The sequence below is a fragment of the Anomaloglossus baeobatrachus genome, chromosome 3 (genome assembly GCF_048569485.1).
Source record: "Anomaloglossus baeobatrachus isolate aAnoBae1 chromosome 3, aAnoBae1.hap1, whole genome shotgun sequence".
In the NCBI taxonomy this organism is placed as follows: domain Eukaryota; kingdom Metazoa; phylum Chordata; class Amphibia; order Anura; family Aromobatidae; genus Anomaloglossus; species Anomaloglossus baeobatrachus.
The window spans coordinates 24,846,635-24,862,727 of record NC_134355.1 but is presented as its reverse complement, the minus strand read 5'-3'; the positions used below and the strand labels follow the sequence as shown (position 1 = coordinate 24,862,727).

Genomic DNA, 16,093 nt, shown 5'->3' with positions numbered 1-16,093 from the left:
TACGGTAAGTAACAAAATTCCCTTCTTCTTCGGCGCTCTATTGGGAGACCCAGACGATTGGGACGTCCAAAAGCTGTCCCTGGGTGGGTGAAGAAATACCTCATGTTAGAGCTGCAAGACAGCCCTCCCCTACGGGGAGGCAACTGCCGCCTGCAGGACTCTTCTACCTAGGCTGGCGTCCGCCGAAGCATAGGTATGCACCTGATAATGTTTGGTGAAAGTGTGCAGACTCGACCAGGTAGCTGCCTGGCACACCTGTTGAGCCGTAGCCTGGTGTCGCAATGCCCAGGACGCACCCACGGCTCTGGTAGAATGGGCCTTCAGCCCTGATGGAACCTGAAGCCCCGCAGAACGGTAGGCTTCAAGAATTGGTTCTTTGATCCATCGAGCCAGGGTGGCCTTAGAAGCCTGCGACCCTTTGCGCTTACCAGCGACAAGGACAAAGAGTGCATCCGAACGGCGCAGGGGCGCTGTGCGGGAAATGTAGATTCTGAGTGCTCTCACCAGATCTAACAAATGTAAATCCTTCTCATACCGATGAACTGCATGAGGACAAAACGAAGGCAAAAAGATATCCTGATTAAGATGAAAAGAGGATACCACCTTCGGGAGAAACTCCTGAATGGGGCGCAGCACTACCTTGTCCTGGTGGAAGACCAGGAAGGGAGCCTTGGAAGACAACGCTGCTAGCTCAGACACTCTCCGAAGAGATGTGATCGCTACCAGAAAAGCCACTTTCTGTGAAAGTCTAGAAAGTGAAACCTCCTTCAGAGGCTCGAAGGGCGGCTTCTGGAGGGCAACTAGTACCCTGTTCAGATCCCATGGATCTAACGGCCGCTTGTACGGGGGAACTATATGGCAAACCCCCTGTAGGAACGTGCGCACCTTAGAAAGTCGTGCTAGACGCTTCTGAAAAAAGACGGATAGCGCCGAGACTTGCCCTTTAAGGGAGACAAGCGACAAACCTTTTTCTAACCCAGATTGGAGGAAAGAAAGAAGGGTAGGTAATGCAAATGGCCAGGGAGACACTCTCTGAGCAGAGCACCAGGATAAGAATATCCTCCACGTTCTGTGGTAGATCTTAGCAGACGTGGGCTTCCTAGCCTGTCTCATGGTGGCAACGACCCCTTGGGATAAGCCTGAAGACGCTAGGATCCAGGACTCAATGGCCACGCAGTCAGGTTGAGGGCCGCAGAATTCCGATGGAAAAACGGCCCTTGGGACAGTAAGTCTGGTCGGTCTGGTAGTGCCCACGGTTGGCCGACCGTGAGATGCCACAGATCCGGATACCACGCCCTCCTCGGCCAGTCTGGAGCGACGAGTATGACGCGGCTGCAGTCGGATCTGATCTTGCGTAGCACTCTGGGCAAGAGTGCCAGAGGTGGAAACACATAAGGGAGCCGGAACTGCGACCAATCTTGCACTAGGGCGTCTGCTGCTAGAGCTCTTTGATCGCGAGACCGTGCCATGAATGTTGGGACCTTGTTGTTGTGCCGGGACGCCATTAGGTCGACGTCCGGCCTTCCCCATCGGCGACAGATTTCCTGAAACACGTCCGGGTGAAGGGTCCATTCCCCTGCGTCCATGCCCTGGCGACTGAGGAAGTCTGCTTCCCAGTTTTCTACGCCGGGGATGTGAACTGCGGATATGGTGGAGGCCGTGGCTTCCACCCACATCATAATGCGCCGGACTTCCTGGAAGGCTTGCCGACTGCGAGTCCCTCCTTGGTGATTGATGTATGCCACCGCTGTGGAGTTGTCCGATTGAATTCGGATCTGCTTCCCTTCCAGCCACTGCTGGAAGGCTAGTAGGGCAAGAAACACTGCTCTGATTTCCAGAACATTGATCTGAAGGGTGGACTCCTGCTGAGTCCACGTACCCTGAGCCCTGTGGTGGAGAAACACTGCTCCCCACCCTGACAGACTCGCGTCTGTCGTGACCACCGCCCAGGACGGTGGTAGGAAGGATCTTCCCTGTGATAATGAGGTGGACAGGAGCCACCACTGCAGAGAGTCCTTGGCCGTCTGGGAAAGGGAGACTTTCCTGTCCAGGGATGTCGACTTCCCGTCCCATTGGCGGAGAATGTCCCATTGAAGTGGACGCAGATGAAACTGCGCAAACGGAACCGCCTCTATTGCCGCCACCATCTTCCCGAGGAAGTGCATGAGGCGTCTTAAGGAGTGCGACTGACTTTGAAGGAGAGCCTGCACCCCTGTCTGTAGTGACCGCTGCTTGCTCAGCGGAAGCTTCACTATCGCTGAGAGAGTATGAAACTCCATGCCAAGATACGTTAGTGATTGGGTCGGTGACAGATTTGACTTTGGGAAGTTGATGATCCACCCGAACGCCTGGAGAGTCTCCAGTGCAAAATTCAGGCTGAGTTGGCATGCCTCCTGAGAGGGTGCCTTGACCAGTAGATCGTCCAAGTAAGGGATCACAGAGTGTCCGTGAGAGTGCAAGACTGCTACCACTGCTGCCATGATCTTGGTGAACACCCGGGGGGCTGTCGCCAGACCAAATGGAAGAGCCACGAACTGAAGATGTTCGTCTCCTATCACGAAGCGCAGAAAGCGTTGGTGTTCCGTAGCAATCGGCACGTGGAGATAAGCATCTTTGATGTCTATTGATGCTAGGAAATCTCCTTGGGACATTGAGGCAATGACTGAGCGGAGGGATTCCATCCGGAACCGCCTGGCGTTCACATGCTTGTTGAGCAGTTTTAGGTCCAGAACAGGACGGAAGGAGCCGTCCTTTTTTGGAACCACAAAGAGATTGGAGTAAAATCCTCGCCCCCGTTCTAGAGGGGGGACAGGGATCACGACTCCTTCTGCTCTTAGAGAGTCCACCGCCTGCAGCAGGGCATCTGCTCGGTTGGGGTGTGGGGAGGTTCTGAAGAACCGAAGTGGAGGCCGAGAACTGAACTCGATTCTGTACCCGCGAGACAAAATGTCTGTTACCCACCGGTCTTTGACCTGAGACAGCCAAATGTCGCAAAAGCGGGAGAGCCTGCCACCGACCGAGGATGCGGAGGGAGGAGGCCGAAAGTCATGAGGTAGCCGCCTTGGAAGCGGTTCCTCCATTTGCTTTCCTGGGGCGTGAGTGAGCCCGCCAGGAATCTGAGCTCCCTTGTCCTTTCTGAGTCCCTTTGGACGAGGAGAATTGGGGCTTGCCCGAGCCTCGAAAGGACCGAAACCTCGACTGCCACTTTTTCTGTTGAGGTTTACTTGCTCTGGGCTGTGGCAAGGAAGAGTCCTTACCCTTGGACTGTTTTATGATTTCAGCCAATGGCTCACCAAACAGTCTGTCTCTAGATAATGGCAAGCTGGTTAAGCATTTTTTGGAACCAGCATCTGCTTTCCAGTCCTTTAACCATAAGGCTCTGCGCAAAACCACAGAATTGGCGGCCGCCATAGAGGTACGGCTCGTAGATTCTAGGACAGCATTGATAGCATAGGTCGCAAACGCAGACATTTGCGAAGTTAGGGACGCCACCTGTGGCACTGCTGGATGTATGATAGCATCCACCTGTGCTAAACCAGCTGAAATAGCTTGGAGTGCCCACACGGCCGCGAATGCTGGAGCAAACGACGCGCCGATAGCTTCATAGACAGATTTCAACCAAAGGTCCATCTGTCTGTCGTTGGCATCTTTAAGTGAAGCGCCATCCTCTACTGCGACTATGGATCTAGCCGCAAGCTTGGAAATTGGGGGATCCACCTTTGGGCACTGGGTCCAGCGTTTGGCTACTTCAGAGGGAAAAGGATAACGGGTATCCTTAGAACGTTTAGAGAAACGCTTGTCTGGATGAGCGTCGTGCTTCTGGATTGATTCTCTGAAGTCAGAGTGGTCCAAAAAAGCACTTAATTTACGCTTGGGATACAGGAAATGGAACTTCTCCTGCTGTGCAGCTGCCTCCTCTGCTGAAGGAGCTGGGGGAGAAATATCCAACAGTCTATTAATTGCCGATATAAGGTCATTAACCATGGCGTCACCCTCAGGGGCATCCAGATTGAGAGGGGCCTCAGGATTAGAATCCTGATCACCGTCCTCAGTCTCATCACAGAGAGATTCTTCTCGCTGAGACCCTGAGCAGTGTGATGACGTGGAGGGTCTTTCCCAGCGAGCTCGCTTAGGCTGCCTGGGACTGTCATCTGAGTCAGAGATTTCAGCTTGTGATGCTTGAGACCCCCTTGAAGTACGGATTAGTTCCAGCTGAGGGGGACCAGAGAGCATAGCCACAGCAGTGTCCATGGTCTGAGGAACTGGCCTGGCCTGCAAGGTCTCCAGGATTTTTGTCATAGCCTCAGACATTTTATCAGCAAACACTGCAAAGTCTGTCCCCGTCACCGGGGCAGGGTTCACAGGCGTCTCTGCCTGGGCTACCACCACAATAGGCTCTGGCTGACGAAGTGCCACTGGGACTGAACATTGCACACAATGTGAATCATTGGAGCCTGCCGGTAGATCAGCCCCACATGCAGTACAAACAGTGCACACAGCCCGTGCCTTGGCAGCCTTGCGTTTTGCGGATGACATGTTGCTGCCTCCTCAGAGCAGTACAGGGTGTCCAGCCAAGAAGCGACCTACAGTGCAACTATATATATATATATATATATGGTACCAAGACAAAAGTACACTATATATCACTGAGGCACTAGTGGGGCCAGCACTACTGTGCAGCTTACCGCCCGCTTAGGAGCGGTGTGTGGTCGCCAGAAATCCCTCTAGTCTGGGTCTCCCAGAGCCTGCTGCCTCTCCCCAGCCAGATCGCATGTGTAATGGCTGCCGGCGTCCTTGTGGAGAGGGGGGGCGGGCCCTGGGCGTACACCGACGAAGAGCGGGAAGTCTGCTTCCCCTTGTGCCTAGTGAGAGGGCTGGAGCATGTAAATAAAGCTCCAGCCCTCGGCGCTGCCAATTGAGCAGCGTCTCTCCCCTACCCTGATTGACAGGGTGGGGGCGGGAACGAAGCGGCGCTAGGCCGCAGAAGCCGGGGGCTAAAGTTAGAAGCGCCGCCGCCGTAAAAGCGCGGTCGGCGCAAAGCCCCCGGCGCACCACAAGTCGCAGCTGCGCCGCCGCTCTAGGAGCGGTCGGCGCAGTAGTTCCCAATACACAACGTCACTCAGCAAAGCTGCAGTGACCTAACCCCCAGCGTACAGCGCCACTGTCCCCGGCGCACTACAACGCTCAGCAAGCCCTGAGAGTGTCCGTGCCTGCCGGGGACACAGAGTACCTGAAAGTTGCAGGGCCTTGTCCCTGAACGGCACTCCCGCTCCCAATCCAGCAGGTTCTATGGGTCTGTGGATGGAGCCCGGCCCCAGGGCTTGGGGGCCGGCAAGATCCCACTTCCACAGAGCCCTCCAGGGGATGTGGAAGGAAAACAGCATGTGGGCTCCAGCCTCCGTACCAGCAATAGGTACCTCAACCTTACAAGCACCAACCGCGGGTGAGAAGGGAGCATGCTGGGGGCCCTATATGGGCCCTCTTTTCTTCCATCCGATTGTAGTCAGCAGTAGCTGCTGGCTCTAACAGTGGAGCTATGCGTGGATGTCTGACCTCCTTCGCACAAAGCAGAAAACTGGTGAGCCAGTGATCCCACTGGGGGTGTATAGCCAGAAGGGGAGGGGCCTTACACTTTTAAGTGTAATTGCTTTGTGTGGCCTCCGGAGGCAGTGCTATACACCCAATCGTCTGGGTCTCCCAATAGAGCGCCGAAGAAACAGCAGCTTTAAAACATAATAGGTTCTGCCATAAACTTGCAGAGCAGAACAGGTTCATCATGTTGCGCACACACACACACAAGGGCTTCCAGAAATGCAGCAGCAATACCGGAAACAACCACAAGGAAGCGCTGTGCTTGATACAACAATGAAAGAAGGAAGGTTTAGCCAAAAAGCGTTGCAAAATAAAAGGTGCAGCCATTGAGGATGCAACGCAAAGGCGAACATCACAAAAGATTTAACAGCGCGGTGCGAGCGTATAGTGCCACAGCATGCACTAGTACCTCTGTTTTGCAGGGGTCCCTGGATATATACTGTATGAGGCTGACGAGTTCAGGTCAGCAGCCCCGCATTGTGCTCCATGCACCATAGTGAATCCGGCTTAAGTCACATCATGGGCAATGCTCCTCATAGATGAGCGAACACTAGTGTTCAAGGTGTACGCAAGGCACATACTTCCTGAAACCATCCGTAATGCCAACAAGTGCACGGAGCTGCTCAAAAGACACGGTCGCGAGACCTTAAGAAGAAAAGTTAGTAAACCACTCACATCAAGGATCTCCAGGTCGTACGCGTTGTGGGTCTCGGCGTGCGTGTTCTTGACATACTGATGGATTATCTTGGCTTCCTCAGAATCTTTGTCAACCACCTGTAACGAGAGAAAAGTGCAAAGATTTACACATTTCATGCAAAATGTACACCGCAAACCCTTCTTCATAGTTGACTCCTAAGGTCTGCTGACAACCTGGGGTCTAGGAAGTTCCCCAGGTTTGGGATTTCATGAAAACAAGGCAAGGATTGAAAGAAAAAAGTGGAGATGGCCCAAGACGTAGTCACCTCCCGATGCAGAGCTGAGCAGTGCCAGAAAAGAAGATGTTGGCTACTCCTAGTAAAATATCTATCTTTCTTGGAGACTTCATTGGGAGACACAGAAAACCATGGGTATACAATGCTAACACTATGTATTTGTCTTCAGGCAGGAAGACCCTTGCGCGTGAGATGTCAAACAACATTCCCAGGAAAGAAGGGAATTTTGTTACTTACCGTAAATTCCTTTTCTTCTAGCTCCAATTGGGAGACCCAGACGATTGGGTGTATAGCTACTGCCTCCGGAGGCCACACAAAGTATTACACTAAAAAGTGTAAGGCCCCTCCCCTTCTGCATATACACCCCCCGTGGATCACGGGCTGCTTCAGTTTTAGTGCAAAAGCAAGAAGGAGGAAAGCCAATAACTGGTTAAACAATTCAATCCGAAGGAACATCGGAGAACCGAAACCATTCAACATGAACAACATGTGTACCCGAACAACCAAAAAATCCCGAAGGAACAGGGGCGGGTGCTGGGTCTCCCAATAGGAGCTAGAAGAAAAGGAATTTACGGTAAGTAACAAAATTCCCTTCTTCTTCGGCGCTCCATTGGGAGACCCAGACGATTGGGACGTCCAAAAGCAGTCCCTGGGTGGGTAAATTAATACCTCAAGTTTGGACTGTAAAAACAGCCCTTCCCTACATGGAGGCAACCGCCGCCTGCAGGACTCTTCTACTTAGGCTGGCATCCGCCTAAGCGTAGGCATGCACCTGATAACGCTTGGTGAAGGTGTGCAGACTCGCCCAGGTAGCCGTCTGGCACACCTGCTGAGCCGTAGCCTGGTGCCGTAATGTCCAGGACGCACCCACGGCTCTGGTAGAATGGGCCTTCAGCCCTGATGGAACCGGAAGCCCAGCAGAACGGTAGGCTTCAAGAATTGGTTCCTTGATACATCGAGCCAGGGTGGATTTGGAAGCCTGCGACCCTTTGCGCTGACCAGCGACAAGTACCAAGGGTGCATCCGAGCGACGCAGGGGCGTCGTGCGGGAAATGTAGATTCTGAGCGCTCTCATCAGATCCAACAAATACAAATCCAGTTCATATCGATGAACTGGATGAGGACAAAGAAGGGAATTTTGTTACTTACCGTAAATTCCTTTTCTTCTAGCTCCTATTGGGAGACCCAGACGATTGGGTGTATAGCTACTGCCTCCGGAGGCCACACAAAGCATTACACTAAAAAGTGTAAGGCCCCTCCCCTTCTGGCTATACACCCCCAGTGGGATCACTGGCTCACCAGTTTTAGTGCAAAAGCAAGAAGGAGGAAAGCCAATAACTGGTTTAAACAAATTCACTCCGAGTAATATCGGAGAACTGAAAAACCGTTCAACATGAACAACATGTGTACCCGAAACAACCCAAAAATCCCGAAGGACAACAGGGCGGGTGCTGGGTCTCCCAATAGGAGCTAGAAGAAAAGGAATTTACGGTAAGTAACAAAATTCCCTTCTTCTTCGTCGCTCCATTGGGAGACCCAGACGATTGGGACGTCCAAAAGCTGTCCCTGGGTGGGTAAAGAAATACCTCATGTTAGAGCTGCGAAGACAGCCCTCCCCTACGGGGAGGCAACTGCCGCCTGCAGGACTCTTCTACCTAGGCTGGCGTCCGCCGAAGCATAGGTATGCACCTGATAATGTTTGGTGAAAGTGTGCAGACTCGACCAGGTAGCTGCCTGGCACACCTGTTGAGCCGTAGCCTGGTGTCGTAATGCCCAGGAAGCACCCACGGCTCTGGTTGAATGGGCCTTCAGCCCTGATGGAACCGGAAGCCCAGCAGAACGGTAGGCTTCAAAAATTGGTTCCTTGATCCATCGAGCCAGGGCGGCCTTAGAAGCCTGCGACCCTTTGCGCTGACTAGCGACAAGGACAAAGAGTGCATCCGAACGGCGCAAGGGCGCCGTGCGGGAAATGTAGATTCTGAGTGCTCTCACCAGATCTAACAAATGTAAATCCTTCTCATACCGATGAACTGCATGAGGACAAAACGAAGGCAAGGAGATATCCTGATTAAGATGAAAAGAGGATACCACCTTCGGGAGAAACTCCTGAATGGGGCGCAGCACTACCTTGTCCTGGTGGAAGACCAGGAAGGGAGTCTTGGATGACAGCGGTGCCAGCTCAGACACTCTCCGAAGAGATGTGATCGCTACCAGAAAAGCCACGTTCTGGGATAGTCTAGAAAGTGAAAACCTCCCTCAGAGGCTCGAAGGGCGGCTTCTGGAGGGCAACTAGTACCCTGTTCAGATCCCATGGATCTAACGGCCGCTTGCACGGGGGAACGATATGGCAAACCCCCTGTAGGAACGTGCGCACCAAAGGAAGGCGTGCCCAAACGCCTCTGAAAAAAGACGGATAGCGCCGATACCTGACCTTTAAGGGAGCCGAGCGCCAAACCTTTTTCTAACCCAGATAGTAGGAAAGAAAGAAACGTAGGCAATGCAAATGGCCAGGGAGACACTCCCTGAGCAGAGCACCAGGATAAGAATATCCTCCACGTTCTGTGGTTCTTAGCGGACGTGGGCTTCCTAGCCTGTCTCATGGTGGCAACGACCCCGTGGAATAATCCTGAATACGCTAGGATCCAGGACTCAATGGCCACACAGTCAGGTTCAGGGCCGCAGAATTCCGATGGAAAAACGGCCCTTGGGACAGTAAGTCTGGTCGGTCTGGTAGTGCCCACGGTTGGCCGACCGTGAGCTGCCACAGATCCGGATACCACGCCTTCCTCGGCCAGTCTGGGGCGACGAGTATGACGCGGCTGCAATCGGATCTGATCTTGCGTAGCACTCTGGGCAAGGGTGCCAGAGGTGGAAACACATAAGGGAGCCGGAACTGCGACCAATCTTGCACTAGGGCGTCTGCCGCCAGCGCTCTTTGATCGCGAGACCGTGCCATGAAGGTTGGGACCTTGTTGTTGTGCCGGGACGCCATTAGGTCGACGTCCGGCCTTCCCCAGCGGCGACAGATTTCCTGAAACACGTCCGGGTGAAGGGAACATTCCCCTGCGTCCATGCCCTGGCGACTGAGGAAGTCTGCCTCCCAGTTTTCTACGCCGGGGATGTGAACTGCGGATATGGTGGAGGCCGTGGCATCCACCCACATCAGAATCCGCCGGACTTCCTGGAAGGCTTGCCGACTGCGTGTCCCCCCTTGGTGATTGATGTATGCCACCGCTGTGGAGTTGTCCGATTGAATTCGGATCTGCTTTCTTTCCAGCCACTGCTGGAAGGCTAGTAGGGCAAGATACACTGCTCTGATTACCAGAACATTGATCTGAAGGGTGGACTCCTGCTGAGTCCACGGACCCTGAGCCCTGTGGTGGAGAAAAACCGCTCCCCACCCTGACAGACTCGCGTCTGTCGTGACCACCGCCCAAGACGGTGGTAGGAAGGATCTTCCCTGTGATAATGGGGTGGGAAGAAGCCACCATTGCAGAGAGTCCTTGCCGTCTGTGAAAGGGATACTTTCCTGTACAGGGATGTTGACTTCCCGTCTCATTGGCGGAGAATGTCCCATTGAAGTGGACGCAGATGAAACTGCGCAAACGGAACCGCCTCCATTGCCGCCACTATCTTCCCGAGGAAGTGCATGAGGCGTCTTAAGAAGTGCGACTGACCTTGAAGGAGAGTCTGCACCCCAGTCTGTAGTGACCGCTGCTTGTCCAGCGGAAGCTTCACTACCGCTGAGAGGGTATGAAACTCCATGCCAAGATACGTTAGTGATTGGGTCGTGACAGGTTTGACTTTGAGAAGTTGATGATCCACCCGGACGTCTGGAGAGTCTCCAGCGCAACATTCAGACTGAGTTGGCATGCCTCTTGAGAGGGTGCCTTGACAAGTAGATCGTCCAAGTAAGGGATCACAGAGTGTCCCTGTGAGTGCAAGACTGCTACCACTGCCGTCATGACCTTGGCGAACACCCGTGGGGCTGTCGCCAGCCCGAATGGCAGAGCTACGAACTGAAGATGGTCGTTTCCTATCACGAAATGTAGAAAAACATTGGTGCTCTGTAGCAATCGGCACGTGGAGATAAGCATCTTTGATGTCTATTGATGCTAGGAAATTTCCTTGAGACATTGAGGCAATGACGGAGCGGAGGGTATCATCCGGAACCGCCTGGCCTCCACGTGCTTGTTGAGCAGTTTTAGGTCCAGAACGGAACGGAAAGAGCCATCCTTGTTTGGCACCACAACCAGATTGGAGGAAAACCGTGTCTTGTTCCTGAAGAGGAACCGGGATTACCACTCCTTCTGCCTGCAGAAGAGCATCTGCTCGGTGGGGAGGTGGGGACGTTCTGAAGAATCGAGTCGGAGGACGAGAACAGAACTCTGTCCTGTGCACGTGGGCACACTGTCCCTCACCCACAGGTCTGTGACCTGTGGCAGCTAAATGTCGCCAAAGGCGAGCGAGTCTGCCATCAACCGCGGATGCGGAAAGATGAGAGAGCTGAGAGTCATGAGGAGACCGCCTTGGTAGCGGTTCCTCCGGCTGCCTTCCTTGGGCGTGATTGAGCCCGGCCGGCAGCTGAGCCCCTCTGAGGCTTTTCAGCCCTTTTGGACGAGGACAATTGGGACCTGCCCGAGCCTGGGAAGGACCGAAACCTCGACTGTCCTTCCAGGACAGCATTAATAGGGTAAGTCGCAATGCAGACATTGCGAGGTTACGGACGCCCCTGCGGCACAGATGTACCTGTGCTCAAGACCAGCTGCGCAAGAACAGCTGAAAAGCTTAGGGTGCCCATACGGCTGTGAATGCCGGAGCAACCGACACGCCGATAGCCTCATAGACAGATTTCAACCAGAGTCCATCTGTCTGTCAATGGCATCTGTAAGTGAAGTCCCATCTCCACTGCAACTATGGCTCTAGCCGCAAGCCTGGAGATTGGAGAATCCACCTTTGGACCCTGGGTCCAACGCCTGACCACGTCAGGGGGAAAGTGATAACATGTATCCTTAATACGTTTGGAGAAAACGCTTATCTGGGAAGCGTGGTGTTCCTGGACTGCTTCTCTGAAGTCAGCGTGGCCAGAACAATACTCAATATACGTTTGAGCTACTGAAATGGGACTTCTCCTGCTGTGAAGCTGACTCCTCCGCTGGGGGAGCTGAGGGAGAAAAGATCCAACATTCCATTGATGGACGCTATAGGATCATTCCTTATGGCGTCACCATCCGGTGTATCCGGAGTGAGAGCGGTGTCAGGATCAAAGTCCTGATGAGCTACGTCTGCCTCACCATACAGAGAGCCTCCTGGGACCCCCCCGGAGCACCGATTTTATTCCAAGTGAGGGTGGCCAGGGAGCAATGATCCAGATTGCCCATGGCCTGTCCGGACTGCAAGTCTCTATCCCATTGCAACTCCGTCCCTGTCCTTGGACAGGGTTGAGAGGTGGTTCTTTTGGCCACGTCAAGTAGAGACCCCGGCTGACCAAGTGCTACAGGGGAGCATTGCACCCAATGGGGAGCAGTGCCGTGGAACAGTATCACATGCAGCAAAAACAGCATCGAAAGCCTGTGTTGCTTATATGCTGCTGCCGACTTATAGAGCCAAGAATGGCGACCGTACAGTGCAATGTATATCATACAAGCATAAAGTACAAATGAACACTGCAGCACATGCAATACAAGCAGCATAGAAAGCCTGCTTTTCTGCTGCTGTAGACTAGCCATCTAGGGGAATATAGCCCAGAATAGCGACCATACAGTGCAATGTATAGCATACAAGCATAAGTACAAATGAACACTGCAACACCTGCAATACAAGCAGCATAGAAAAAAACCTGTGCCTCAGCACCCTTGCTTTTCTGCTGCTGTAGTCTAGCCATTCTATGGCGAATATAGCCAAGACTAGCGACCGTACAGTGCAGTGTATAGCATACAAGCATAAATACACATGAACACTTCAGTACGTGCAATACAAGCAGCATAGAAAGCCTGTGCCTTAGCACCCATGCTTTCCTGCTGCTGATGTGTCGCCATCTAAGAGGGCATATAGCCCAAAATAGCGACCTATGCAGTGTACTTAAAATACAAATAGACAAACTGCGGTATTTAGTGTCAGCACCCCAGGTGCCGCTTACCGCCCGCCTATAAGCGGGTGTGTGGTCGCCCTAGTCCTGTTGGTTGCCCAGAGTCCGTTCTCTCAGCTCGGGCTGCAGGAATGGCTGCCGGCGTCCTTCTCCAGCTCGTGTGAGTAGGGGCGGGCCGTGGGCGTGCCCCAAGTCAGAGCGGGAAACCGGCGTCCCACAGTGTCTAGTGAGAGGGCTGGAGCATGTAAATAAGGCTCCAGCCCTCGGCGCTGCTGATTGTACAGCGTCTCTCCCCTACCCTGATTGACAGGGTGGGGGCGGGAACGAAGCTGAGCTAGGCCGCAAAAGCCGGGGACTGGATTTATAAGCGCCGCCGCCGTAAAAGCGCGGTCGGCGCTAAGTCCCCGGCGCACTACAAGTCCCAGCCGCGCCGCCGCTCCCGGAGCGTCCGGCGCGGTAGTTCCCAATAAATAAAGTCACTCAGCTAGGCTGCAGTGACTGTAACCCTTTACTGTCCCCGGCGCACTAGCACACCCAGCAAGTCTGGAGTGTGCTGTGCCTGTGTGTACGGGGACACAGAGTACCTGAATGGTGCAGGGCCATGTCCCTGAACGGCACTCCCGCTCCACATCCAGCAGGTTCAATGGGTCTGTGGATGGAGCCCGGCCTCAGGGCTTTGGGGCCGGTAAGATCCCACTTCCTCAGAGCCCCTCAGGGGGATGGGGAAGGAAAACAGCATGTGGGCTCCAGCCTCCGTACCAGCAATAGGTACCTCAACCTTACAAACCGCAAGTGTGGTGAGAAGGGAGCATGCTGGGGGCCCTATATGGGCCCTCTTTTCTTCCATCCGATATAGTCAGCAGCTACTGCTGACTAAACAGTGGAGCTATGCGTGGATGTCTGACCTCCTTCGCACAAAGCCGAAAACTGGTGAGCCAGTGATCCCACTGGGGGTGTATAGCCAGAAGGGGAGGGGCCTTACACTTTTTAGTGTAATGCTTTGTGTGGCCTCCGGAGGCAGTAGCTATACACCCAATCGTCTGGGTCTCCCAATGGAGCGACGAAGAAAGGAAGGTAAGGAGATATCCTGACTGAGATGAAGAAGGGAATTTTGTTACTTACCGTAAATTCCTTTTCTTCTAGCTCCTATTGGGAGACCCAGACGATTGGGTGTATAGCACTGCCTCCGGAGGCCACACAAAGCATTACACTAAAAAGTGTAAGGCCCCTCCCCTTCTGGCTATACACCCCCAGTGGGATCACTGGCTCACCAGTTTTAGTGCAAAAGCAAGAAGGAGGAAAGCCAATAACTGGTTTAAACAAATTCACTCCGAAGTAACGTCGGAGAACTGAAAACCGTTCAACATGAACAACATGTGTACCCGAAAAACAACCAAAAATCCCGAAGGACAACAGGGCGGGTGCTGGGTCTCCCAATAGGAGCTAGAAGAAAAGGAATTTACGGTAGGTAACAAAATTCCCTTCTTCTTCGGCGCTCCATTGGGAGACCCAGACGATTGGGACGTCCAAAAGCTGTCCCTGGGTGGGTAAAGAAATACCTCATGTTAGAGCTGCAAAGACAGCCCTCCCCTACGGGGAGGCAACTGCCGCCTGCAGGACCCTTCTACCTAGGCTGGCATCCGCCGAAGCATAGGTATGCACCTGATAATGTTTGGTGAAAGTGTGCAGACTCGACCAGGTAGCTACCTGGCACACCTGTTGAGCCGTAGCCTGGTGTCGTAATGCCCAGGACGCACCCACGGCTCTGGTAGAATGGGCCTTCAGCCCTGATGGAACCGGAAGCCCAGCAGAACGGTAGGCTTCAAGAATTGGTTCTTTGATCCATCGAGCCAGGGTGGCCTTGGAAGCCTGCGACCCTTTGCGCTTACCAGCGACAAGGACAAAGAGTGCATCCGAGCGGCGCAGGGGCGCCGTGCGAGAAATGTAGATTCTGAGTGCTCTCACCAGATCCAACAAATGCAGATCCTTTTCATACCGATGAACTGCATGCGGATAAAAGGAAGGCAAGGAGATATCCTGATTAAGATGAAAAGAGGATACCACCTTAGGGAGAAACTCCTGAATGGGGCGCAGCACTACCTTGTCCTGGTGGAACACCAGGAAAGGAGCTTTGCATGACAGCGCTGCTAGTTCAGACACTCTCCGAAGAGATGTGACCGCTACCAGAAAGGCCACTTTCTGTGAGAGTCGAGAAAGTGACACATCCCTCAGAGGCTCGAAAGGCGGCTTCTGGAGAGCAACAAGGACCTTGTTTAGATCCCACGGATCTAACGGCCGCCTGTACGGAGGTACGATATGACATACCCAGTGCAGGAACGTGCGCACCTGAGAAAGTCGTGCTAGACGCTTCTGAAAAAACACGGATAGTGCCGAGACTTGCCCTTTAAGGGAGCCGAGCGACAAGCCCTTTTCCAACCCAGATTGCAGGAAGGAAAGGAAAACAGGTAACACGAATGGCCAGGGGGATACTCCTTGTGCAGAGCACCAGGATAAGAAAATCTTCCACGTTCTGTGGTAGATCTTAGCAGAAGTGGACTTCCTAGCCTGTCTCATGGTGGCCACGACTCCTTGGGATAATCCTGAAGACGCTAGGATCCAGGACTCAATGGCCACACAGTCAGGTTCAGGGCCGCAGAATTCCGATGGAAAAACGGCCCTTGGGACAGTAAGTCTGGGCGGTCTGGTAGTGCCCACGGTTGGCCGACCGTGAGATGCCACAGATCCGGGTACCACGACCTCCTCGGCCAGTCTGGTGCGACGAGTATGACGCGGCCGCAATCGGATCTGATCTTGCGTAACACTCTGGGCAAGAGTGCCAGAGGTGGAAACACATAAGGGAGCCGGAACTGCGACCAATCTTGCACTAAGGCGTCTGCCGCCAGAGCTCTTTGATCGCGAGACCGCGCTATGAAGGTCGGGACCTTGTTGTTGTGCCGCGACGCCATTAGGTCGACGTCCGGCACCCCCCAGCGGCGGCAGATTTCCTGAAACACGTCTGGGTGAAGGGACCATTCCCCTGCGTCCATGCCCTGGCGACTGAGGAAGTCTGCTTCCCAGTTTTCTACGCCCGGGATGTGAACTGCTGATATGGTGGATGCTCTTTCCTCCACCCACATCAGAATCCTCCTGACTTCCTGGAAGGCTTGCGGACTGCGTGTCCCTCCTTGGTGGTTGATGTATGCCACCGCTGTGGAGTTGTCCGACTGAATTCGGATCTGCTTTCCTTCCAGCCACTGCTGGAAGGCTAATAGGGCAAGATACACTGCCCTGATTTCCAGAACATTGATCTGAAGCGTGGACTCCTGCTGAGTCCACGTCCCTTGAGCCCTGTGGTGGAGAAAAACTGCTCCCCACCCTGACAGACTCGCGTCTGTCGTGACCACTGCCCAGGAAGGGGGCAGGAATGATCTTCCCTGTGATAATGAGGTGGGAAGAAGCCACCATTGCAGAGAGTCCTTGG

At 53.7% G+C, this 16,093-nt stretch overlaps 1 protein-coding gene across 1 annotated transcript in view; it reads right to left on the bottom strand.

The window, feature by feature from the left end:
- The window catches only part of PARP1 (poly(ADP-ribose) polymerase 1), a 153,863-nt gene that overhangs the window by 25,255 nt on the left and 112,515 nt on the right, over nucleotides 1-16,093 (bottom strand). Inside the window, exon 18 of the mRNA XM_075339063.1 lies at nucleotides 6,268-6,366. Coding sequence (XP_075195178.1) covers nucleotides 6,268-6,366 — 99 coding nt within the window. The remainder of the gene's footprint in view (nucleotides 1-6,267; nucleotides 6,367-16,093) is intronic.